General features: G+C 37.1%; 1 protein-coding gene across 1 annotated transcript in view; it reads right to left on the bottom strand.

The window, feature by feature from the left end:
* Window positions 1–10,925: 10,925 nt before the first annotated feature.
* Window positions 10,926–26,931, bottom strand: part of LOC114649693 (radial spoke head protein 9 homolog) — a 32,290-nt gene continuing 16,284 nt past the window's right edge. The window contains exons 2-5 of the mRNA XM_028799148.1: window positions 23,421–23,586; window positions 20,861–20,990; window positions 18,029–18,175; window positions 10,926–11,086 (exon numbers count right to left, since the gene is read on the bottom strand). Coding sequence (XP_028654981.1) covers window positions 10,926–11,086; window positions 18,029–18,175; window positions 20,861–20,990; window positions 23,421–23,586 — 604 coding nt within the window. The remainder of the gene's footprint in view (window positions 11,087–18,028; window positions 18,176–20,860; window positions 20,991–23,420; window positions 23,587–26,931) is intronic.

Genomic DNA, 26,931 nt, shown 5'->3' with positions numbered 1-26,931 from the left:
CTGGAAGTATATCATCTCTTCCGTTCCCATGATTGTGAAGTACTTCCGGGCTATATGGAAAGTACAAGTCCCTGGGCCTCCCTGCAGCGTCCCCTGGTAGCCCCCACGGTATCCAGCAGGGCTGTAAAGAAAAACTCCAAGGTCCATGATGCCCTGCTGGAATTCAGGGCACCTCCATGTTGCCGGGAGGGCTCCATCTGGTGGTGTGGGGTTATTGGCTGGGAAGAACGGCCGGCCATATACCACAAAAGTTTTCAAGTGTATGCAGATTTTGTCATTTTAATTTTCTTACACCATTACCTTATATTTACCCTGTATCAATCGTTAGTGAGAATCAAACGTTTTTTGCTTACAATTTTGCCCAGTGGCAGTTGGAACCTTGTAGACATGATCCAAGTTCTTACAGTGTATTTATAAATTTGAGACTAAATCTTTTGAAATGCTTGTTTGTAATCATACTGTATAAATTGCAATCATTGCACTCCTTTTAACAACAAAATCCACAGTGCTGCAAACATGTCTGCTCACAGCCTTCACACCAGAGTCTTCTTAATTCCCAGTTTTGTCTTCATTCAAACTAGTGGCTGACTTATCTCCAGAATCTTCTCTCCAATAAAATATTTAAAGCGTTTTTGGTATTTTCTAAAGCACAGGTGTCGAACTCCAGTCCTCGAGGGCCGCAGTGGCTGCATGTTTTCATACTAACCATCTTCTTGATTAGTGAGCCGTTTTTACTGCTAATTAACTTCTTTTGCTTTAGTTTTAATTAACTTGACTCAGGCCCCTTAATTTTCTCTTTTTCCTTAATTAGTATCCAAACAATAATGAGACATCAAACAAGCCATCATATGACCAGCTCACCTGTGCCCATCACGCAATATCTGAAAATAAATAAAGGTGAAGGTCTCAGTAAAGTTGATCTCTCAGGTCACCAAAACATTTTGAAAATGTTCTTAGAAAAAACAGAGAAATCAACAGATTTGGAAATGTCTGCTGTGGCAGAATGAAAGCAGCAACAAGCCATGGAATTAAATAACGGGCTTAATTAACAGCAAGAATCAGCTTCTCATTAAGAGACTGTTTGGAGTGAAATTGGTTGGAGTTTGAAATCCCAGTTTAGCTGGTCATCTGTTGGCTCATTTCACGTCTCATTTCTGTTTGACTGCTGAAGAAAGGAATCAATTTGAGGACTGATTCCTTAAAAACAGGGCTATTAAAATGAATGGAAAAGGAGTTAATTAGCAGTGAAAACTGCTCGCTGATTAGGAAAAGGGTTAGAATGAAAACCTGTAGCCACTGCGGCCCTCCAGGCCCGGAGTTCGACACCCCTGTTCTAAAGGCTCATTTTTAACCTAGAAACACTGAAACTGTAAACTGTCACTCTGGATCAATTTCTTCAGTGCATGAATGATTGATTAATCACTTTGGATAAAAGCAATAGCCAAATAAAGCTGTTTGTTATATTTCATATCATGCTTCATAAATCTTGGTATACAGTATGCAATCTGTCCCAGTGTATAAATACCAAAAAAAACTATGGTCAAAGAAAAAGTTTCATCTTACACAAATTTTGTTATTGTAATGAAAATCAGTAATACAGGGGTAGGTTTGACACTTGGGAATAACAATTGACATTCAATTTAAAGCAATTTTATAAATTAAGCAGTGATCGGCTAATCAAAGGAATACACTTCTGAATTAAATACTGTCATTCCCACAAGCAAATTAATTCCAGAATAAATGTCCTCTTTGAACTTATATTGCAGAACAACTTACCATCTGTGTGTTTAATTTTTTGTGGCTTGTAGTTTTCTCCAAGGGAACAATCAATCCATATAAAGCCATATTTGTAATGATAAACCGCACCATGAACATTTGATGTGTAATGATAAAAAGTCTTCTGCCCATGAAATTATGCTTAAATAGCAGAACGGTTTTAAAAATTCATTTTGTTGACATCATCAACAAGGTCTGCACTCAGCAGACGCACTTCATGCCTCCTTTTTATTTCACATTTAGAGAGATAGCATTTTAGGTCATTATTGTGATATCCCAACTTGAACCTCTCAAATTAATGAGATTAGATGGGATAATGGGACGGAGTATGATAGGGAGAACTTCGTGTTGAATTACACTTTCATATATTGATGTACTTCACACAATTGGAGAGTTGAATGAAAATACACTTTAATACAGTGGACACAGAATGCTTCTTACTAGCATAATTTCATATTTATCTTTTAATTCATTTTTACTAAGCATTCTATGGATTAGTGAAAGACTGTTAGTGTTCATCTGTAAAACAACACAACTGATGAAGGGTGTACAGCCAAAACATTGCGTCTCTAAACATGTTCTATTATTATTTGTTTTTAGTTGGGAAATAATCTTTACTGATAATTCCTTGAATCTTTTTATTCCTGTTTTAGAATTGCCTATGCCCAGAACCCATTTATTCTGCGCTTTTTTGCATGTTTCCTGTCACACCTAGTTAGCTAACCAACTATTCTTTGATGTTATGAATAAAATTGTGTCAAAAGCTGTTTCACTGTAATTGTAATTTGGAACAAAATAAATAAACACAGTAAATATGTAATGAAATTTGTGCAATGTTGAATCTAGTGTATGGTGTTGTAATTACCACATCTCTATGCTACTGCGTGGCATGCAGCTTAGCTTGGTGAGTTTTAACACCACCTGTTCTGATCAAGAAATGCACCAATGCTAGCAAGAAAAAAATCAATATCCAAAGGATAAATGGTATGGCAGAAATAATGCCAGTTCAGGTGTAACTGCTGATTTAAAAGGAAGATAACAAATGCAAAACATTGCCATTACAAGAGTATTATGTTTTATATTGATTTTAAAGTAAGGAAGCAGACCCAATGCAGCTGCTGTGTTATATCTGCAGCGCAGTGCTAATGAACAGTTCCATTAAGCCAGCCAATTTGCAGCAGCAGCAACTGAGCACCAATTGTTCCTCCTGTGTTGGTAAGACAGATGCATTTTCCCAATAAAAACGGTTAGAATTTAAGTCAAGTCAAATCAAATTGCATCTGTCAAAGCATTTCATGCATCTTGCGCTGTATTGCTCTCTGTATAAAAATCAAAGAAGCCCCATCTTCTCACTGATGAACTCATTCTCCCTGTAACTGGAAGTCTTGGGAAAACTCTGATTGTTTCACTATAAAATAATACTGTTTTCCTTTGGATCAAGGGTATGTCCCTTAATATTACCGGCCTTGTGGCAGATGAACTGAAACAAGCAGAACAGTTTGCATCACAGTTGGATGATTCAACAGCTGCATGTTAATGTGTATCTGTAACTTAATTGACTTTCCACATTATCTTAGCTAAATGTAACAAAAATCAAGTTCAAATGAAGTAATAATATTAACAGAGGTCATATACTGCACACATAAATAACATTCAGCAGTTGCTCTTAACCAGTAGCCAACATGCTGCCATCTTAGCATCCACACACAAGACGCCTTCAGACTTAAAAAATACAGCAAAATTAACCTTAAATATACATTGCAACACCAATACCATCCCAGAACATGGCACCCTCTAATGTGATAGACCCAGGGGTGTCAGTGAGCCCCAAACACAATCACAAAGAGAGTCCCGGTTTCAAATAAAGAATGGTTTATTTACCAATTTCTCCACAAAGTAACATAAGTACAAAGACAGGTTGTCTCTCTCCACAAAACACAATACCACTTCCCAATTCCTGTCACCACCACACTGCCCTCCTCCAGTCGAGTGTTTCTCTGTGTCCTCCCAGCTCCGACTTTCCTGGATAAGGGAGTGTGGTCCCTTTTATTAAGGACCAGGGAGTACCTCTGGTGCCAGGGTCACTGCCCAATGGAAGTACTTCCAGGTCATATGAAAGTCCCACTTATTAGTGAGTATTAGTGAGTGCATCTACCTGCGGTGTCCCCTTGTGGCACCCATGGTCCCTATTAGGGCATTATTGCCGGACTACATCTCCCAGCATTCCCCACTGGTTCCCAAATGGGTGTGTTTTTTTCTTTTTGTTTTTTTTTTAATGACTCCTAAAGCCACAGCCTTTTAACTAGTCACTACTAGACCAGTAGTTCACACATTAACTTTCCTACATTCTGCGTAATTTGCTGTGGTAGGAAGCAAACTTCAAAGGATAAGTTGAATTAATAGGAAAATGACAAAAGAGTTATATTTCTGCTTTTGTTAAGAATGTACAACTCACGATTTTTTTTAATTGCAGAATAAGAGAAAGTCCAGGTTATTTAACAATGAGACTGCACTTTGAACGGGTAGCGAACTTGGAGGGAATTGCGAAGAGGAGCTGGTGGCTGCCTTATGATTACAACATCTGAAACAGTTAGACACAGAAGATTAAATAGGGTTGTATTAAATACTCCCATAATCCATTACTTGCACTGTGATCGTGAGTGCGTAAACAGCTCAGTTACATTTTACTGCAGGAGCTGTGTTTACTGACAGGGAGGGCGATGTGTCTGCGTGAGAGTAAAAGCCAAGTGAAATGGTTTTAGAACTGGTCTGCCATCTATTGTAATGGGAAATGTTCGAACAAATATTTGATTGCTGTCAAATAAGATGGATGAACTGTCTGCACTTATAGCAAGTCATGGAGCACACAAGTACAGTGGCATTTTGTTCTTTACTGACAGCTGGCTTAAAGCTAATATACCTGACGCTGTTTTAATGTTGGATGGATTTCATGTTATTCAAGCAGAGAGCCAGTGTGGTGTGGGAAAAAGCACATGAGGAATGGTGTAAACTGGAGCATATTACAGTTAAAACTACAGCTTGTGATTCAGACATTGAAATTCTGACTGTTGGAATTTATCCAAGGTATTTACCAAGGGAGAAAAATTACATCATACTTATTAACATTTATATTTTTCCCTTCAAATGGTGACCTGGTAACAGAAATGATTAATTATGTCACCAACACCTTAATGATGACTCACTCCAAACCTGCAGTTAGAATATGTGGTGACTTCAACCATGTGACATTGGAAGAAATGATGACAGATTTCTACTATTTCTATCCTACGTCCATCAGCCAAAAAATGGGAGATAAGAGCTGACCTGGGTGGGAAGCTCTGGTTCCCTAAGTTTGTACTGTTCACTGCCCTGAGAACAGACATGAATATCTGGTGAACAGCTGGGAAGAAAATAATAGTAGAGTTGAATGTACAGTGGGAAGAAGCATATGAGAAGGCAACAGTTTGGAAGAACAGCAAAAAACAGCTACAAGGACAAAGGATGGCAAATCTGGATGTTTCCAGTGGAGGTGGGCTGTCAGGGATATCCCACACACTTGATGTGGAGTCTGCTAACTATTAAGGGAATAACAGGCTGGGACAGAAGAACAGCAGTCCAGAGAAAGCATAGAGAGCCTCTTGTTGGCTTTTGTACAAGAGGGAGATGATGAACTGAACGGGAAGTGAGCTGGCCACCATTGCCGACCCACCAACTGGAGAGTGTCATGTTTGAGTTTGAAACTCTCGATGACCTGTTTTCCTGACCGAGGCTTCCACATTCTGTTTTGGAGGGTATTCCAAAGATGTATGAAAAGCAATAAGAATAAGGCTAGACAGTATTTCCAAAATGTTTATCATGAAGGTTTTTTAATTCCTTACAGGCCATGATTCAATGTTCAATATTCATATCTAATATATTTTCTGGACCATGCATTTAACCACTATTCATGATTTCACAGCTTTTTTCTTGTCAGTCATAAGATTGCTCTGATTTGATACCTGTGGTAATACATTTGACATTTAAATTGCTGTGTTTTTCTGATTCTTGAATCTCCCTAACCTTTGTTTATTATGACCTACAAAAGAAGGCCTTGTGAAGCAATTAAATATTTTTTAAATACTTTCCAGTGATGCACTGGCCACATGTATAATTTGTGCTTGTCTCCTGGTAATTCATTATATGTTAAGTTAGGGAGAGGCTCAGCAGCAAGAAGCTATTTCTTTCAACAACTGTGGCATAATGTGTCATGTGTCTGTGGCTGTGCAAAGTTTTTGTCAAAACAGTGCAGCTCTGATGTTGTGGGTGTAGGTGTGTGCCAGCGAAAAGCTACGTGGCACTGGAGTGTTTAATGGGAAATTGGCCGATTGCTCTTTTTCATGTGAGTGTAGTCGGCACAGACATTCCTTGTTGACAGTTCATGGATCATTATGGAAAGCATGTACACTCACAAGGTTAAAAGGGGTCTGAGCGCGAGATTGAAAAGGAAGAAAAAGACTGAGAAAAACAGAGGAAAAATTAAGGGGAAGAAGAAGGGAGTGGTAGAATTGTATGACTGAGACAGTGCGATGGAGAGGAGTGATAGGACTAGTGCCACAGATCATACCTGTTGAGCAATATGAGGAGCAGGAATGACCGAGTGCTTCAAGGGTCTGTTGTGTCTTTTTTGTACAGTATGTATTTAATATAAACAGGAACCATTATCAGGAGAGCATGTGTTGCATGCCCCTGCTAGGGCACATTTATATGAGGTCACGAGCTGTATATACCCGGCGTTGCCCGGGGCAGAAGTAACCTAATCGGTCAAACACTTACATATATACCAAAGTAAACCTAATCGGTCAAACAGTTACATATATAAAAAAAACGAACCTAATCGGACAAACAGCTTCATATATACAGAAGCGAACCTAATCGGAGAAACAGCTAATCTATATACATAAGCAAACCTAATTGGTCAAACAGTTACATAAATACAAAAGCAAACCTAATCGATCAAACAGCTTCATATATACAGAAGCGAACCTATTTGGTCAAACAGTTATGCATGTGCAGAATGATTTTACAAACATTATGCGTGTTAACAATCATTAAAAAGAAAAGATTGAGGAACTCTTCTTCTATATGTGATGAAGCCACTAATAAGACAGATTTTTTTCAGGACCCAGCTGTTTCAAAACTAAACTACTGCCACCCCAAAGTAATGCCTAATAGTGGTTTTTGGGGTAGCTGTGGAATAAAAAGGGTGTTTTTTAGTCAGTAAGAATCTGACACTACCCTTCAGTACGGGCTGAAGGGTGCCTATGTAAGGTTTTACATCCTTCCCGTATGGAAAAAAAAACATACTAAACTTTTTTTTCATCATTACAGATAATCTCAGTCAAATCGAAGTACGCATTCTCAATTTATTTTTATCTAATTTTTACTTTTTCACAAAGCCATCCCATGCCAATTTGTATGAATAAACTTTTGCTAGAGAGTTAGCAAAAGTTTATTCATGCACATATTTTAATACGGATAATCTATCTCTAATCAAGGTTCTCATTTTCATTCTAATTTAAAATAATAATAGATACTCATTTTTTTCTTCTGTTTTAGAAAAACCAATCTATGCCACCTACGTCTTCGTCAAGTCAGCTTCATCCAGCTTCATCACATATAGAAGAAGAGTTCCTCAATCTTTTCTTTTTAATGATTGTTAACACGCATAATCTTTGTAAAATTATTGTGCACATGCATAACTGTTTGACCAATTAGGTTCGCTTCTGTATATATGAAGCTGTTTCATCGATTAGGTTTGCTTTTGTATTTATGTAACTGTTTGACCAATTAGGTTTGCTTATGTATATAGATTAGCTGTTTGTCCGATTAGGTTCGCTTCTGTATATATGAAGCTGTTTGTCCGATTAGGTTCGGTTTTTTTTATATATGTAACTGTTTGACCGATTAGGTTTACTTTGGTATATATGTAAGTGTTTGACCGATTAGGTTACTTCTGCCCCGGGCAACGCCGGGTATATACAGCTCGTATATATATATATATATATATATATATATATATATATATATATACATATACACACATACATGCAGTTTTAATAACACAGAAATCAATATAAACATTAACATCATTATCATATGAGAATATGAAGTAATATATAAGAAGCACATTTCATATAAATATAAATTATTAAACAGTAAAATCTTCTTCTGTAATTTGCTACCGTGGCAATTAGTGTGTCTGTCCAGGATTTTAAATGACCTGTAGCTCACAAACCGTTTCACCTATACACTTGAAATGTGGTACACATATAGTACGTCACGTCTACTATCCGCTTTATGGGTGATGATTGTTTTAGTCTTTTTATCTTTATTTTATTTTATTGTACAATCAAGTCCTATCTGCGCACAGCAGGGCAGCCGTGGGCAGATGCGTATGGTGTATTCACTCGATGTTATCGTGCATTGCGCTGTCAGTGGTATTTTGATAAAAGAATTTGAACAACATATAAGAAGCGTATAAATTATTAAACAGTAAAACATTAACATTTAAGAAGTAAAGTTACATTAAGTACTACTGCTGTGCCTTCGGGTATACCTCATTTTTTGTTTGCCCATTACATGCTTAAATGTATACATTTTTTGGTGCACCTACCCGAGAACACGCGAGATATAACCGAGCGTGGAGAAGCATGGATTTTAAACACGCGTTGAGTTGATGTGCTGGTCTCCCTCGTGGAATAACTGGTAATGTTTGACTAAAATGTACAGCGAGTAAAACGACATTAGCTCCTATTTTTTTTTTACGATCTCTGAGATCTTGCTTTTTTCGGTTCAAGGCTTCATAAGCTCTTTTATGTTGTATGATGTACTTATCCCAAACCATCATCTTTGAATGTTGCAAGACTTTCGCCTTGTATGTAGATCGGGGTAATTACATTCATTGCATTCCTAGTCTGAATCACAATGTGATTGTATGGGTGGTTACCTGGCACTGTAGGGTTGCCACCCGTCCTTTAAAATACGGAATCGTGCCGCGTTTGAGAATGAAATTGCGCGTCCCGTTTTGAATCAATACTGGACGGGATTTATCCCGTATTTTTTTTATCATTTTTTTTTTAAAGCAGCGTCTCATGCAAATCATCCCACACGCATTTTATGAAGATGCCTCCTTTCCTACTTTTGATTGGGTAATACTTGATGTCATCGTTAGTTTGATTGGTGTTTTTAACTGTCCAGTGAGTAGGGCGTGTCTTTCAACCGTAAGCAGATTTTTTGCACTGGTATCACTGACCTCGACGACGGCGACGTTATACGTCAAAAATAAATTACGATAAATGACGATTTTAGCGATACTTTATTACGACGGCGGCTACATAGACACGATCAAATAAAAACAAAAAAATCAAATAATCATTCTACATTTTCAAAACGTCGAAAAAACGACGGAATGAAAAAAAGGCCCACCCGACGACCCACCCATTCCATTTTTATATATATAGATTATCTTAAAGCACATTTGGCTTGCTGAAGGTAGGATCGGTTTTGCGGAGCTCTGTTCACATTTTGTTTTAACCTTCATTTTTATCAATGTTAACAAGTAATTCAATGCTTGTTTCTCCTCTCTTCTAGAAAAAGTTTGAGAATGGGAGCACCCCTAGCATCATTTAAATTATTTCTTTTTACTCTCCCAGTATTATTTGTACTTATACAACATGTATGACTTTGTATGTCACTTGTTTAGGGCACTAGTTTAGAGTAAAACGTTAACTTGTTTTTTTTGGGTTTTTTTTGTGTTTTTTTTATAGTGCTTAAAAGTATTTCTGACTTTGTTTCCACTTTATTTACTTTATTTTGTAAAAGAATTTAAAAAGAGCATTTGGCTTGCTGACATTCGAGGCTATTAGTATAGTGCCCTTTGTTACCTGACATGATGGGAGGAAGAGAGAGAATCCGAGCAGCATAATGGAAGGCTACACCAACAACAAGAGACCATGGAAGGGGGATGGAGTTGGGGTCTAAACATCCCAGTTGGGGTGGCTGGGAAGAGAACCAGAGAGGGGATTGTGCTGGTCAGCATCTCGGCTCTGCTGAGCAGACCCAAGACTGGAGAGAGAAGCAGCAGGGGGAGAACATGAGGCAACTTAAGGAAGTAAGCCAGTTCTCAATTTTTTTATATATCTTGGTTTTAACATACCATATTTATATGGACCTAATTATTGATTTTTAACATCCATATGCAGTGTTTGTATTACAGAGTATTTATTGAATAGTGGGTGCATTGCACGTTTTGGGACACGGTTTGGATTGTTGTAAATAAATGCACTTTCAATTGCACTTTTTGTGCAAGAGTAACTTGTTCTTTGTGTCCTCATTGTTCTAGTCCTGGTCGGTGTATGATTATTGATATCCCAGGAGATAGAAAATGCCAAGGTTGTGGACATTCAGGGCATCACAATGGTATGCACCAGTTTTATTCTTAGGATAAATTGATGCAGATAGTAAAATTTTACTTTGTACATTTTGTAACATTTTCTTAATAAAGATGCATGCCTTTTAGATTGATTTTTGTAGTATTTATTTCTGGGGGTCCACCTTATGATCTCATCTCTTGTAGATAAAAGAAATAATACATGGCATGTAGATAAACAAGACATTAAATCTAACTAAGTTGCATTTATAGTATATGTGAAGGAAGCAACATTTTTTTTCTTCGGCTGCTTACTGAAAGTTGAATAAAGTATGACTGAGGTAGCCATCTAGCCAAGGACTGCCTGACTGGTGCAAGAATGAACGGTGGGTTCTGTTTTGTTTATTTTTGAGACGTAAATTATCCTGTACTTTGACAAGCTTTATTCTCTTGATGTTTGCACAGTTGGCACATGCTGTATATTAATAACTCACTTTATTAGGGTTGACAGTAGTTCAGTTTTGTTTTTGGTGGTTGTGCAATGTGAGCCAGTTTATCGTAAAAAGTTTTACACAAAATAATAAATATTTAAAAAAATAAAGATGAACAGATTAAAGTTAGCATTGATTTTAATAAAATAAATGCATAGATCAAAATTTTTATTTCTGATTAAGAATGCTGGGGTTGAAATTTGGTGATACAGTTGTTTGTAATCCCATTTGGAGTTCTCATATATTATGTTTTATAACATAAATGGGAAGTCTATGTTCTTTTGACCTGTGCCTATATAAGTGTAGCCATGATGGGAAGTCAGAGGGATGTGGTAAAATGTAAGACCAAGCCAAAGCAAACTGCGGAGTACTACCACACTGTTCCCTTTCTCAAACTGCAAACTCCATGATCCTGAAATAAAATAGAAAATATTTCATATTAGTTGCAATTTACATGAATTCCTACTTGTTATAAAGATATGGCACAGTATAATAAGTCATTCAGTTTATAATGTATATCAGTGGGATAGAGCTTTTATGCTGTGACAAGCTTAGAGGTACCTGTCATTAGTAGGTAAATGTTACTTCTAATCTTGAAGTGTAAAATTGTGTAAATTATTTTGCTAAATTGCCATTGCCTGCTCCCAGTTATTACCCCATAATTGAAGACTACTATTAATAGTGTTTATTGTTAGATTAATTTTATAAATATTTAATATTAATTTTTCTTCAAAATTCAATCCATTCAAGAAATATCATACACTGGTCTTATCTTAAACTAGCCAAAGTACTCAATGTTTTCTGGATATATTTCTATAATGATTTAAGATAAGAAAGCAATATTTATGTGCTTTTTGAGTGTTGACCCTTTTATCATTTCTGGCTCTCTTATCAATTTCTCCACTCTCATTGTTTTTTGTGTATGATTGCATTCTGTGATTGCTGTAAGTCCCTGCTGAGTTGGATCCATGAATTCTAGATCATTATTCTGGCAGGTAAGCTGAGGAAATCTACCATTTTTGTGTTGTTCCTTCTATTGAACCGCTATTCAAAATGAAACATCATAAATTCTGTATATTAATTTGGGTTAATTGCAATACCCATGTAAAATTTCAGCTGTTTTGGAATACTGCATGTTTTTTGTATTACTGGCCCTCCAATCATGACTCCCAAGTGAAAATCCTGAAACTCTATAAAGCATGTATTTAATTAAAATTGCATGACAAATAATGTAAATATAAAATAGTGTGAAAGTAGATATAGCTGTTTAATTGATGTGTGATTTCTGTGTTGCTCTACCATCACACCACATCCACCCTCACCCCATTGAGTCACTGACATGAAATGTACCCTTTCACTATAAGTTGGGCCAAACCTAAAGAATATGCCAAATTCATTACCTGAATCCCAACCCCCCTTCCCAAAAAACACCCCATTTCTCAATGAAACATTTGAGTTACCTTAATGCCTACTTTAAGTTGTGTCAATTGTAATATGCATTAACAACGTCATGAATTTTGACTCAGCCACCTTGGCATGATATCCCCGCCTCCCGTTTACCACCATCCTTCAGAAATTTCTGAAAATGTCACGTAGCCTGGACTGTAAGTTGGTTCAGCTTTATTGTGCATTCAGATTTCTATTGTGTAGCGTTTAGGTTGCACTGCCAACCACCCATTACAACCCTGATCACCATCAATTTTTAAGTTGGACCAATGAAAACCTATATGCAAAATTCTGTGAAAATCTGTTCAGCTGGCATTGCATGATTGGCAAACAGAGATGATCTAATGGTTGAAATGAGGTCCTTAGTGTGCAAAATGGATAAATAACATCAAATGAAGCTGAAAAATGCAAAGGAGAGACAGAAGGTAATAATGATTTTGCTAATTTGGAGTGGGCAAATGAATGGAGGATACATGATATTGTTATTATTAAACTGAAGATTTAGCATTTATTCCAGCTGCTATTACCATATCTTCAACATTTCATGCCTTTACTTATTTTAAGATGATCTTTAGCAGGAAATTCTAATTCCCCTCTTTTTTGCCTTTTGCTACATTGTTCTCAGTTATGAAGTATCAAATAGTAAGATATCATTTAATGAAATACAATGTGTAGCAAATGAGAAGTGATGATCATGGTTTCGTGATTTTATCTTTCCAAGTATAAACTGAGAAATACCAACTGGGACATTTTCAAGGGGAAACTAAATTGATCTTGTGGCAAATGAATGTTTTCTTTGTCAATTTAGTGATAATGCTCATTTAGACTTCATTTATTATCATTAAACACACTGTAAGTGATGGCCAGCAGTTTATCCTGGCCGGGACGCCCCAGTACTGGAACGATGGGGTAAGGCAGCTTATCAAAGACGCTACCTCCCCCAAGACGATAGATGGCAGCTTCCCTGGACTGCAGCAGTGCCCTGGATGCCCGCAGGGTACTATGGGACTTGGAGTTTGACAGCACAGCCCTGCTGGGTACCACGGGCACCGCCAGGGGATGCTGTGGGAAGTTAGTGGGAGAACAAATTCTCTCTTTGCCCGGAAGTACTAATGGACTATGACAACGGAAGCCACGGAGAACATCCGGGCTAATTAAAACCTAAATTCTCCAGCTGACCTGGAAGTGGGAGGAAGAACAGAAGCACTTTCAGGTCAAGGACTATATAAAAGACTGTTGTGAATGCAGCAAGCGAGCCGGGCTTAGGAGGTAGTAGGACTGAGCTTGCTGGGAGGAGTGGAGGAGAGATCTGTGTATTTTAGTGTAATTATTGTAGTGATTTAGTATTGATCTACTGGTGTTTATTGGTGGCTGTCGTGCTAAAGGAACACTATTTAAAGAAGAAAAATATGAAATATCTTCTTGGTGATTTTACCCTGTGTGCAGTGTGTCTGTCTGTTGGGTTGAAAGAGGCAACAGCGACCTCTAGTGTCTTACAACACATTAGGAGAAACGGAAGTTGAGATTTATTTATGAAAAATATACTTTCGTGGGATAATGATTATGTTACTTCATTTCATTATAAATTGTGAATATGTTTTTCAGTACTACTTCTGTGGAAAAAACAGAATTTACCCCAGTATTTATAAAAGTGTAAATAAATGGAATAGAAGCTCCAAAATAAAATAAAGCCATCTTATCGATGAGTCAGATATACTTCAGGCACTCAGTGGATTGAATAGTAACCAAACAACCCAGGTCTGATTTTTATATATATATATATTATTATTATTAAAAAAAAAAAAAACAGTTCTTGAATCTTTAGTAAGTTCACTCCAGATTCAGGAATTCGGATGCCTCTGATATTATCAGAATTCTGTTGTTCATCCAGGACAGTCATTCACCAACCAGTCACCTTTAAAATACATCTCTGACATTTTAAGACAGGAACTGCGCAATAAAAGCATGCAAAATGTGTTTTAAAAAAAAATGACCCTTATTTTGCAGTTTGTAATCTTGTTATTCTTTATTTCTTCCCACTTCTACGGTATGTGATGTTGTTGTTTTTGACTATCCTTCTCCATACAGCTCCGTCCTGCACCTCCTCCCCAGGTCATACCCTTTCCCTCAAATCTTCTTTTACTTTATCCATCCATCTCCACTTTAGCCTCCTCCGCTTTGTCTACCCCTTTACGTGCATTTCATCTCTCTTTTGGCCACCTGTTTTTTGTTACTCCTCAGCACATGTCCATACAATTTCTACATTTTTGCACGTTTATTACATATTCCTCCTTGTCTCATTTCTTTTTCTGTCATTCTTTAAAACTCCACACCTTCATCTGAAATGTTTCATTTCTTCCACGTCCAACTTCTCCTGCACTTCCTGTACTGCCGAAGTGTTAGCTCCATACATCATTGCTTAGTCTTAACACTTTCTTAAAACCATACTTGAACCCTTGTGTCTTGATTATTTGATCATGTATTATTCCTGATAACCTACAGAGTGCAGTGTGAATGGAATAGTTTATCTCTACATCCATATTCTGGTATCACTGATATTGCTTATTTAATTTTTCCACCATTTTCAATAGCTCTTCCTGCAGGCTAACTTCTAAATCCTGGTCATAATTGAATCCCAAATATTCCGTCTTCTTCCTTTTTCTCCTCAGTCCTTTACCTAGCAAAGCCCTTTCTCCATTCTTCTCTTTTTTTTTTTGGTACTATACAAATAATGTCATCAGCAAAAAGCATGCAGAAGGGGGATTGGCCTTTTATCCTATGACTCGGCCCATCCATAACGAAAGAGGTAAGAACATAAAGAAGATCCCTGGTGCAGAACTATTCTAACTGGATTTTTGTCTAATACCCTGACACTGCTTCTAACCTAGATCCTCAATCAATCATATATGTCTTGGACAATCCCCACATACATCTCTGGTAGTCCTGTTTCCTTATTGCACCTTCAGACTACTTGATGTGTGATGCTGTCATCATCCATCTTCACATGCAGGCCTTTGTGTTTTTCACAATGCTTCTCTATGAGCTGTCTCAATGCAAATACTTCATCAGTTGCTCCACTGCTTAGCATGAATCCAAATTGCTCCTCCCCTACAGTGGTCTCTTCCCTGAGCTTTTTCTATATGACACTTTTCCAGATTTGCATCATATGTGACATCGTTTTTTCCCCATGTAGTTTCCACAATCCAGAATATCTCCATATAAAAAGGAACAATCACACTGCTACACCACTCCTATGGTTATTTTCTCCCATTCATAGATCTTCATTAGATCTGACCACACATCTGCTCTCTGTTCCCCTAAACTTTTCCAATCTTCCTTGGGTTTTTCAATTCTTAATTCATTTCAGTACCTCCTTTACTTCTTCCACTCATTGTGCTTGGTGTTCATCCTTCATTTGGTACTTAATCCTTAATTACCACCCTTGGATTTTCTTCATCTAACATCTATTCTTGATCATGTCATGCTCATTCAAGAGTACATCGTGCTCATCTTGTATGTGATTTATTTGACAAAATCTATCCCTGTTTTATTCCTAGCCTTTGCTATTCTAAAAAATATTCTTGCTCCTTCTTTTTTATTCAGTTTTGTCATTACCACTCTCCTGTTTGCCTCCTTGTTTGTCTTCTGTACAATTTCTGGATCTGCCTCCCTCCCTGATTGGTACCATGTCTTCTTTGCCTCTTTCCTAGTCTTTATTACACCCTACACTTCACTCTTCCTCTACAATATCTCTTTATTCCTGGATGGCCTCCCTTCCAGTCATTCTGCCCAACATCCCCTCACCTACTCTCAATATTTTATCCTTGGTGCTGGTTGCTATGGTTTTATTCTGTTCACCACCATTTTATGCTATGCTCACACACAGCGCTTGCAATTCTTTATTTATTTCAAAAAACATTTTCAACACATTAGAAAGTCTATGCCCTTTTCCCTGCACTGCTGTAAGTTACATGTTGATTTACTTCTAAAAATGTGTTACCTATTATCAAATCAAGTGCTGTGGCAAAATCTACTATACTCTCCCTTACTCCTCATCTTCTGTGTTCCCACTGTATCATTTCTCTACTCTTTAACATGGGCTGATTTAGATCCCCACCAAACAACTTTACTTTTCTTCTTCTTATATCACCCTAGGCTCTTCATCCATTTCTGCTCAAAAAGCCATCGTCTCCTCTTCCTCACAGTCCAGTTGAGGAGGGTATGCACAAAATAATGTTATTACCTTGTCACTCCTCAAGTTCCCACTAACAACACTATCCTTAAGTTTATAGCCTCCTCTTGCACCCCCTCATGTCCATCTAATCTGCCAGCTCTCCTCCTTTCCCAATAATTTCCCCCAAACCACCCTCCCAATATCTTCAACTTACCCTTCTCTTACTTCTTATGGATAAACTTAATCTGCCCTTTCCTTGACCCAGTGGCCTGTTATTTAAATGTCTAATGAGGATGCAAACTAATGTGCCTTCATACTTGGTGCCTTATGATATCAGAGACCATCTTTAAAGTTGATTGGTTGAACGTCAATAAATATTCTTCTAAGGGCAAGAACAGAATCCTGCCAATATTAGACAATCCAGTAGTTATAGACCAGTAAGCTTTACTTATATTCTATGTATAATTATGGCTCTAATAAGAAAAAATAGATTATTTGCACTAAAATAATATACTGTACTAAATAACAAGTATTGATTTGAGATCTGTACAACACTTATCTATTAGACTATTGGTGTTGTAGGAAAAAGCAAAATATGCCACACAGTTTACTTAGATATTCAGTAATCTTTGAATATGTATCAACACCAAAAAATAACATTGAGCTTAGAACCTGCTGACAACCAAGGTAACTTGAGAAGCTAAATTTCAAGATTTATGCCTTGGGAGCCCTGGACCTCAGTACTTCCACCACACTCGGAAGTACGGGGGTAGAAGAGGATTGTGGACACCCGGAACACTTCCGGATGTACCATCAGAGCTTCCGCCACACAGGGGTGTGGCTAATGAGCCCCTTAGGATACATCTGGAGCCCTTCCGGGGTGAATAAAAGGGGCCGCCTCCTTCCAGTCAGGGGCAAGAGTCGGGTGGAAGAGGACGAAGCTTGGTGGAGAGGAGTGGAGGTGGACCAGAGACTGTGAAAGGCATTGTGTTGTGGCCAGGACTTAAAGGGGTGATTGGTGCTTCGGCACTGGGTTGGGTGCACTATTGTGTTGTACACATTATAAATAAACGTGTGTTGGGTGAAACTATGACGTCTACCTGTCTGTGTCCGGGCTGTTCCCCACAGCAGGAAAAAAAAGCTTAATACAGACATGTAAAAAGTGCCACATGTGCTGAAAGTAAAAATGAATGCTAAGTACAAGCTGAGTAATGCTGACAAAATCTAAAATGATGTGGGGTTTACATTGAGGCAACATTCACATCATCCAAGCAATTTGCAAAGCAATTAAAAATAGAAGAAAAAAAAATCAGATGAAAGGCACTTGATTATCAGCAGCTAGCTTTAATTACTGTTTAATTCTTAGGGAAGTAGTAGCAGTACTTTACTTTTTCACGAATGACATCTACACAGTGGAACCTGTTTTAGTAGAAAATGATTGATTGTAAAGTCATAGAGCTGAAAGACTTTTAATTTCTTATTCACAATATTTTAATACATATGTAATTATGTGTAAGGTTACATAACAGGAATAGCAGTGCATGCACATTTTCAGTACACAAACTCTTCTGTCAGCAACTTTAAAGGATCATGAAAATTCAGTGCAAGTAGAAAGAGTATTGTTTTAAATCAATGTTGTATACCTAGTGTTGTTTGGCAAAGGTCAATGTATACACACATAACATTCAAAAATAGGAACTCAATTTCACCCCTAAGGAAAACTGCTGTTATTACCACTTGGCAGATCATCTTCAAGTGAATCCAGAAAGTCAATCGATGGTTCCAAGTCGGCTTTTTCCAAGAGTGTTTTCTTTTTGAGACGAACAGGCTCAGCAAAATGAAAATATGAATTTAGCTTCTTGGCTTCAGTCATTGACAACCCTAAAGAAGAATTTAAAAAAAATGTTTTATTTACATATATGAAAAGATTTAAGGAGTAGGATTTCCTTATTTTTTAAAGATTGCTAACTGTATTGCAGAATCTATTAGTGGTGCAGAATCTTGTGTGCATCTTATTTATTAAGCTATTTTAAATGTGAGGAGAAGCTTGATGCCAGTTTGCCCACATTCCTGTTCTCTGCTGGATATGGTGTTCCTCACTGGAAACATTTGCTGACATTAGATTTGGAGCTTTTTATTTATAATGACAATTATCTGGTTGCTGATGTTGTTCTGTGGAGAAGCAGTAGATGAATGTGGAACAAAAACTTTTTAATAGCAGGTGGAATAAGGTCCAAATAATGTTTGAACTTAAGTTTGACTGAACCCGCACCAAATGTATTATATTTCACACTGATTTAATCTTTGTCTTAATTCCACTTTATTTAAGACCTTCTATTATCTTACAATTACAGCACATTTGAGTTGGTTTCTTAAGATACAGGCTGTAGAGATTATCCTAATTTTTATCATGCTAAATTGACTGCTATGGTGCTTTACTATCAGGCTGATCAAATTTCTCAATTACTACTCTATATTTAAAATACTACTGTACCAATCATACTCGGAACAAGGGAAACCACAGCCATCTCTCTGGCTACTAAGTCTCTGCATTAGATTCTTCTCTAGAGTCTGTTTAAGACTCCTTCTAACATTCAATGCTGTCAGCTGATTTTCTCTTCTTTACCTTACAGAACTTAATAATGTTCATAATCCATAGCAAACATGATACATGATGATGGCTGCCTTTATAATTTCAAGAATAAACAATAGTGTAGGGAAACAGAGATTTTAGCTGTAGGTCAGTCAAAAACAGGGATCCACCCGTCAGTATAACAGATGCCTCGTTGGCCTGTGCATTTAAATTAAGGATAAAAATTCATTAATTTAACAGAGCATTTTGGAATACTTTACTAGCCAAGCATAGACATGTTCCTATAACTTGATGCAGTCCATTTTTTCCATAGGTGGAATAAATTATTATTTTTGACAGATGATGGGGCTGTCAAATCATAAAAGCCAAGATGACCAATTAGGGTGTTTTACCTATCCTGTATGCTTTTTTTAATTAACAAAGTAACAAACCGAACCATGCTTCCTTTCTCTGCCTTCCTTTGCAAATCCTTGCTCCACAGTGTAGTGCTCCCACTGATAAGCTGTTGTCCAATGTACAGTACTGCCTAGGTTTATATTTAAAGTGCTTGAGATGACCTTAAACTGCCCCTCAGGCAGCCCCAGAGCATTCTCTATCCTTAAGTGGTTAACCAGCATTGGACGTGCCTTAGTTAAAGTGTATCAGGGTCCAGCTTCTTAAAGCCGTGACTATGTTCTGTTGCCTGACAGAATGGTATACCTGGTGTCCTTCTACTCCATATTTTTAAAAGAGCAGAATAGCCCTATTTTTGAAAGCATGGGTTGCCTTATACTGGGGAGGAATTCCAGTATTCTGCCAACTGTTTATGGCCTCACTTCTTGATAGTGCAAAGGGTCTTGCATATTCCACACTGTCTGCATCGTCTGTTTTACAGTATATTTTTTTGGAGTAACATTTTCAGATTCCTCTTAGGTCATAATATATTCTCTCTTGTACCATTTTAACTGCTCATTGCCTTTCTGGTGCACTCAGTGCATTAGAAATGCCCATCTTCCTATTTAGACATGTGCATTAATATTCACGTATCAGTGCAATTTTCCCTCTGTCTCACCTAACGCCATCCTTATTTATAAGATTACAGATTTTTGCAACATAACCTCTTATTTTATGACTTTGTTACTCTTCTTCATTCCAGAAAGGCTTTCTTCAACTTAATAGGTATCTTCTGACTAACATAAAATATAGCTCCCGCTCTGATTCATTTCATGTTTTGTAGTCATAATTATCATTCATCTAAATCTTCTCACCTGAAATGTTGCTGGACTTGCACTGGCTTTATGAACTACTACAGCCTGTCTTCCTTGTACTCCCCTTTTCAAGTCATTAGCAGATTACACCATTTGCAATTTCTCAGGAACATACTTGGCATCATCCACATTTATTGTGTTAAATTTCTGGATGTGTTAATATTGTTATTTTGATGGTGATGTACTTTATCACTATTTTCGTGATTGCTATTTTTGTTAGCTATTTTTCTAAGAGTGCTGCCATTTTATGAGTTGGTTGCAATGGCGCCCCTAAATCACTGTATAGCAACAATCCTCATTGCCAGTCACATGTGTTGTGACCTGTGAAGTCATGACATTTTGTACATAGAAGATGGCAATGTACACAGTATTAAGTCTTTACTTTGGATCAGTAATAATGAAGACCAACGATATTAGTAGTTTCAGTTACCGGTACCTTTACAGAAGCTGCTTAGGAAAAAGACTTTTTTTTTCAACTTCAGGTTTGATCATTGTTTACTTAAGATCACTGCTAGACCTTTGACTTACGGCTTACATTTTTGTTCATATGCTTGGAAAGATTTTAATTTTTGTCTCAAAAGGCTCCATTCGAGTCTGTCATCTTGCTGAATGTATTTCATAACACAGCTAAATCTTTCCATATGTTATACGTTATGGCTGTATAAACATTTAGTTAGTTTAAGTAGGAAATGTTACTAAAAGTCATCTTCAGTTATGCAACTTTACCTTCAAACCTTCTATTTGTGTTTACTTGACCATAAGGATTCTTTATATATGCACCCCGTGGTACCACAGCTGCCTCGGTTTCTATTTGAGCTATGACAGCCACAAGCCTGAATTCTTCTGTAACTTGTACCTGTAGAACAATAATACACAATATTTAGCAAGACAAAATATGTGACAGAGAAAATACTGGGCTTATTTTATGCTTATAATTATGGCAAACCGAGTGTCCATGCCAGTGTTGCATATGACATTGTGTTTAATAAATCTGTAAACGTTCCATTATGTTTTGTCGTTGAAATGTTGTCCAGATGTCTTCACTTTTGAGAATATGACCTTACCCTGTATATTAGATGCTTTCTCTCAAGGTGGTTGGCAACAATAGAATAATTATGACATTAAAATGTTATTCAAAAGTGCCAATGTTGATTGAGTTGCATGAGCTCACCTTGATCATCCATTATAAAAATGGTCCTGGATGTAAGAGTAAAATTAGACATGCAGTATAATAATATAAAACTCATTTCAACATCTTTATTTATAAAACAAACCTAAACTATCAGTAATGTATACCACTTATGGCTTGGATTTCACATGTGACTGTGGGGGGCACCTGATATTTCAAATATGTTCTTACTCTTTTTAGATTTGTCCCAATTTTAAGGCTTCCTTTTGCGAAATGAAACTTGTCAAATTAAGATTATTTCAGAATTTTTATAAAGTGGCCTGTTGTTTTCAAGCTAGAATACACAAGTTTTTAGACTTTGCTATTGCTGTTGGCTATGTGTTATTGCAGAATTAGTTATCTGACTGGCTTTAAGTGCAGAAATTTAAGTCATAACTGGAGACAGCAACTCATTCACTCCCATACCATTGAATTGTGATATTTTTGACATGAAAAGTTTGTTGTGGCATATAGAATGAAAGTAGAGGACAGAGGCATCCAGAGAAGCGGACCATAAAAGGAGAAACACAGAGGATGTGTATGTATGCGTGTTTGTGCGTGTGTGTGTGTGAGTTATAGAGAACTTCATTCACTATCTGTGCACGGGTATATTTTAACACAATCAAAACTCTGGCTCAAAATAAATCATGAGATTTATTCAAAATAACTCAAAATAAATCATGAGATTTATTTATAGTTAGAGCAAATGTTAAAGTTATTGGAAGTTATTGTCTGTGTAAGATGAATGGTAATCTTCTTGCTGAAGTTTCACCTGTATCTAACTTAATACACAGAAGGAATACGATTTCTCCTCCATGATCACCAGTCATGATTTTGCCGGCAATTGAACATTTATGCAGTTTTACAATTTGTAAGCATGTACCATTACATAGGCTTTACTGGACAACTGCTAAGACACAAGTGAACTACTACTGTTCTTAGCGGAGCGAATGTATTTTAGGAATTTTGTTTGACATATGCACGTTAAATTGGTTTGTATTGACATGAGAGTATCGTTGTATTCTCTTAATGAAGACAAAAAAAATTAGATATAGATGTATACTATAACATATGATTTTGAAGTAAAATGAGTGTTGCATGAAAACTTTGCACGATTGTTAATCTTTTTATTTGTATAATAATGCCAGCTGTCATGCGGTAACCAACTTCATTGCCATTCGCCACATGGCCATTAACATGAATATTGAACATCAAATGGCAGTGCCCATGGGAGAATTCAAACCCAGAGTGAGTCAGTCCACCATTTATCATCTTTAAAACAAACACCTTGATTCTACTCTCTCATGTCCAGTTTCTCTCTCACACTAAATTCATGATCTTTCTAGATAGATAGATAGATACTTTATTAATCCCAATGGGATTCTGCTCATTTTCTAACTCAAAGCTCAGTATTGACACTATCAAGAAACAGCCCTTTAATGATCACCTCCAAGGATCATCTTAAGACTTTTCCAGGATTTATGATGGTTTGGAGATGGGCCTGTGAAGTGTCTGGGGCATCAGATCGCCCTTTGCTCTGATAGAGCCACCTTGACCTTGAGCTTTATATAAAAAAAAACATAAGATAAAGCAAACATGCTTGCACTCTGATAGACCACAAACTGCTGTCAAGATACTGATTAGGACAAATAAACATCAGTTTTTTCCCATCCCCATAACTTCTTCCTATCTCTGTTGCCCTTGCACTACCTGCCTATGAGACTTTATCCACCCTATTTGAGCATGCACCCTTGCCAAAGCAAAGCGACGTGTCTGCTTGCACATATACTTATTTATTGTAACGCAATAGACTTTACATTCAGGTTCAACAGTATACAACTGTTTCTTGATTGTGGCTTTGGAAGTGGTACAACAAGATGGACATGTCTTTGGGTATCTGTTATAAGGTAATAGTGCTGACTTTGTACTCTTCTGTGTGTGTGTGTGTGTGTGTTTCTTTCGACAGTTTAAAATACATCAGCAGGGAGTTGCATTGTTGTCCATTTTTGCGCACTTAAGAGTGGCTAACCTTTCATAATGTACTTGTGTACCATTCATGAATGTCATTATTGCTAGCACCCTGCCACATGGATGCATTGCCAGTTGCATTATACATACTGTGATCTCCTCTTCTTGTGCATCTTCTCCTTCACCCACAATTTCAGTTTCTACATATATATACACATAAGAAGGATCTCCTATAAATCTCCCTTTAATTGCATATGAGGAGGTTACAATCTCTCTTGTTGATTGAGGAAGCAGAAACCAGTCGAGGCAGTTAAAACTGGAGAAAATGGGACAAGACATAATGTTAAAGGATATCCAAGTAGTGCACTGTACTTTAGCTGTAATTCAAAATCATCTGCAGTTCTTTCTTATTTTTTATTTCTTATGAATAGCAAGGGAAAATGGGCATTTTGTGTAGTTTTTCTATCTTTAAGATATAATTCAATTTAAGTAAAACAGAAAAATGAATAAAGTTCATCTGTTGTTTATGGAATATACTTTAAAGATGCCACCATCAGTATTAATAGGATTAGAAACACTTTCTACACAGTTGCTTTAGTTAATTCAGCAATTCATAAATTACAAAAAGTGTTACTTTGGTTTGCAGGGCCTATAGTGAAGAAAAACAAATACAGTGCCATCACAAAGTATTCCGACCCCTTCATTTCTTTTTTTAACATTTTGGCCACTTTGTCATAAAGGCCCAAATGGTAGAGTGCTACAATGATGGGTGTCCTCCTGGAAATTCCATCCATCTCCATGCAGGTTCTCTGAAGCTCAGCCAGAATAAACATTGGGTTCTTGGTCACCTGTCTTACGAAAGCCCTACTCTCCCGAATTGATCAATTTAACTGGATGGCTAAATCCTGGAAGAGTCACGGTTGTTCCATAGTTCTTTTTAAGTATTCCAAAAGCAGCTATGCTCTCGGGAATCTTCAGTGCTGCAGGTATTTTTGTAGCCTTCCCCAGATTGGTGTCTCAACACAGTCCTGTCTGTAAGCTCTTGTTTTTTGCACTGATACACACTGTCAGCTGTGCGACCTTCAGTAGACAGGTGTGTGCCTTTCCTTATCACGTCCAATCAATGGAATTGACCAGAGGTGAACTCCAAACAAGTTACAGAAACATCTCAATGATCATCATTAGAATGCACCTGATCCAGATTTCCAGTGTCATAACAAAGGGTCTGAATACTTGTAATAAAATTTAAAAAACTGAAGTATTACATTGACACATTTCCAAAAAATTCTAAAGTCCTGTTTTCACTTTGTCAGTCTGGTTTTGTTTGATAGAGGAAAAATAAATTTAAACTATTGTCAGATAAGGCTTCAGCATAACAAAATGTGAAGAAAGTGAAGGAGTCTGAATACCTTCTGAATCCATTGCAAAAAAAAACTATATCAAAGGAACTGTAATGTAATCAAATATATTCATACATGAGAATGTGCATACCCTATACAGATAGCATCTGGCCACAGAACTCAAAGTCGGAACACTGGATCTGTGTCACAACAGACCTAATGTTTGCATCATTATGTTTTCCTCCATAACAATACGCATACAGAGCATAGGAGCAACCACTGAATATATATTGACAAAAATCAACATAGAAAGGTGAAAGTAACATAAAAAAGTCCTATATGTCTTATAATATGCCCCAGGGAGAGTGATTCAAGCAGTGAAGTATGTCGCATACTTTTTAAGATAACTAAATGAGATACTACTAAGTGCAACCTAAGTAGACTGCTGCTCAGAGCCATACATTTCTACAGATCCTGGTCAAGTGCAATTGTGCCATTTTGTCCGCAACAATGGTGTTAATTGGGCAATGGTTCCCTGTAAAAGATTTGGCAAGTGTTCTAATCATACCATAATTCAAAGCCACAGAAAGCTCAACCCAAAATGCTTGGCTGTTATGTTTTATTCCATTCATGCATCCATATTCTGAACCTACATATCTAGTCCTGGGCAAGATAATGGGTACAGGAGTCTAGTTGCTTTTCAGCTGAGATTGTTTTCCCTATACACAGAAGCTCATAAGGTGTAATATAAATCAGATATCTTCATTAAACTCTTTTACTGTATAATTCACTCTGCAAGGAAGGTTGAGATTATTCAGTTTAATAAAGAGCAACTCCTTCCACTAGGCTCAGTACCATAGCCAATGGTTCTCATTAACTATCCATGTGACAGTTTTTTGGATGGAAAATGACCATTACCAAAAGACCACAACTGTTTGGATGTTTTTGTTTTTTTTTTATCCTTGATACACCTGTAATATTGTTGTTGGTGAAATCCAACAGCTGTAGTGTTCACAATGCACTACTCAGACACCCACTACCATGTTGTACTTAATGTCTTTAGTCTTACGGTGTTAAATAATACTACACAAGAAGAGCAGATAAACATAATTAATGGAACCACTCGAGTACATTTGACTGTAAGGGAAATAATTTAGTTTATAGATGAACCGATTTATTTTATACATTAAGTGAACCTAGTATGTTTTATGAAATAGGAGGTCCTAAAGCTATCCATTCAGTTACTGAAAAGGCTTTTCCCAATATGTATGTATGAGATGTGATCAAAAAATATGTTGAATGTTTTAAAAAAGAAACGTTTATTGCAGTAAAAGATTTACAACTAATTGTCACCCTCAAAATACTCTCCTCCACTTCAAATGCACTTATCCCAACACTCCTGCCACTTTGCAAAGCAGTTCTGGAAGTTTTCTTTCGAGAATGTCTTTAGTTGGGCTGTCAAGGCTGCCTGGATGTCTTCGATAGATTGAAATCGTTTGCCTTTCATGGTTATTTTCAATTTAGGGAACAGTCCGAAGTCGCATGCTGCCAGATCCGGCGAATGAGGTGGATGCGGACACAGTGTAATGTTTTTATTCGACAGAAATTGTCGTACTAGAAGGGATGTGTGACAAGGAGCATTGTCATGATAAAGAATATAACTGTTTCAACATTTTCCTCGGTTATTGATGTTGAAGGACATCCTGATCTTTTCTCATCTTCAACCGAGTCAGATCCATTATGAAATTGATCAAACTTAATTGTTGAAACTGGCAGATTTTAACATCTGATGGGTTTCCTGAGCTTTTTTGCAATTTGAAACAAAATTTCTTTTTAATGCGTTGCTCAATATCCATTATTAACGACAAACTTGAAAAACACACTTGAACTCAACAGTGGCTCACAAACGGCTGACGGTATCAAACAAGTTGAAACTTCTCACAAACTAGGCTCTAGGATGGACATGTCAGAACCTGCATTGAATTGTTTCGAGTTGTTCTTGGATGGTGCTCTGCATCAACATTCACCATACTTTTTGATCACACCTCGTATACAGTAAAGGACCAAAACAGTCATAGGCTATTCTGGTGAAATTTCATCAGTCCTTCCATCCATATATATATTGATTAGGGAATACGATTGAATAATCCACCAGAGGTCGTCTTTCACTAGCAGCAGTATGTCACAATATTGTGCAGTTTTTAGTGAAATCAGCTCATAGCTGAAGGTGGCCTGTGTTTAATTCTTATTTTGGTCATTGTGTTGCTGTACTAGGGTTCAGAAAATGGAGACATGGATAGGGGATTCGAGTTTATAAGGGT

This window comes from Erpetoichthys calabaricus, chromosome 3 (genome assembly GCF_900747795.2).
Source record: "Erpetoichthys calabaricus chromosome 3, fErpCal1.3, whole genome shotgun sequence".
NCBI classification, from domain to species: Eukaryota; Metazoa; Chordata; class Cladistia; order Polypteriformes; family Polypteridae; genus Erpetoichthys; species Erpetoichthys calabaricus.
Note: the sequence above shows the minus strand (reverse complement) of the source record. Positions and strands in the feature narration are given on the sequence as shown.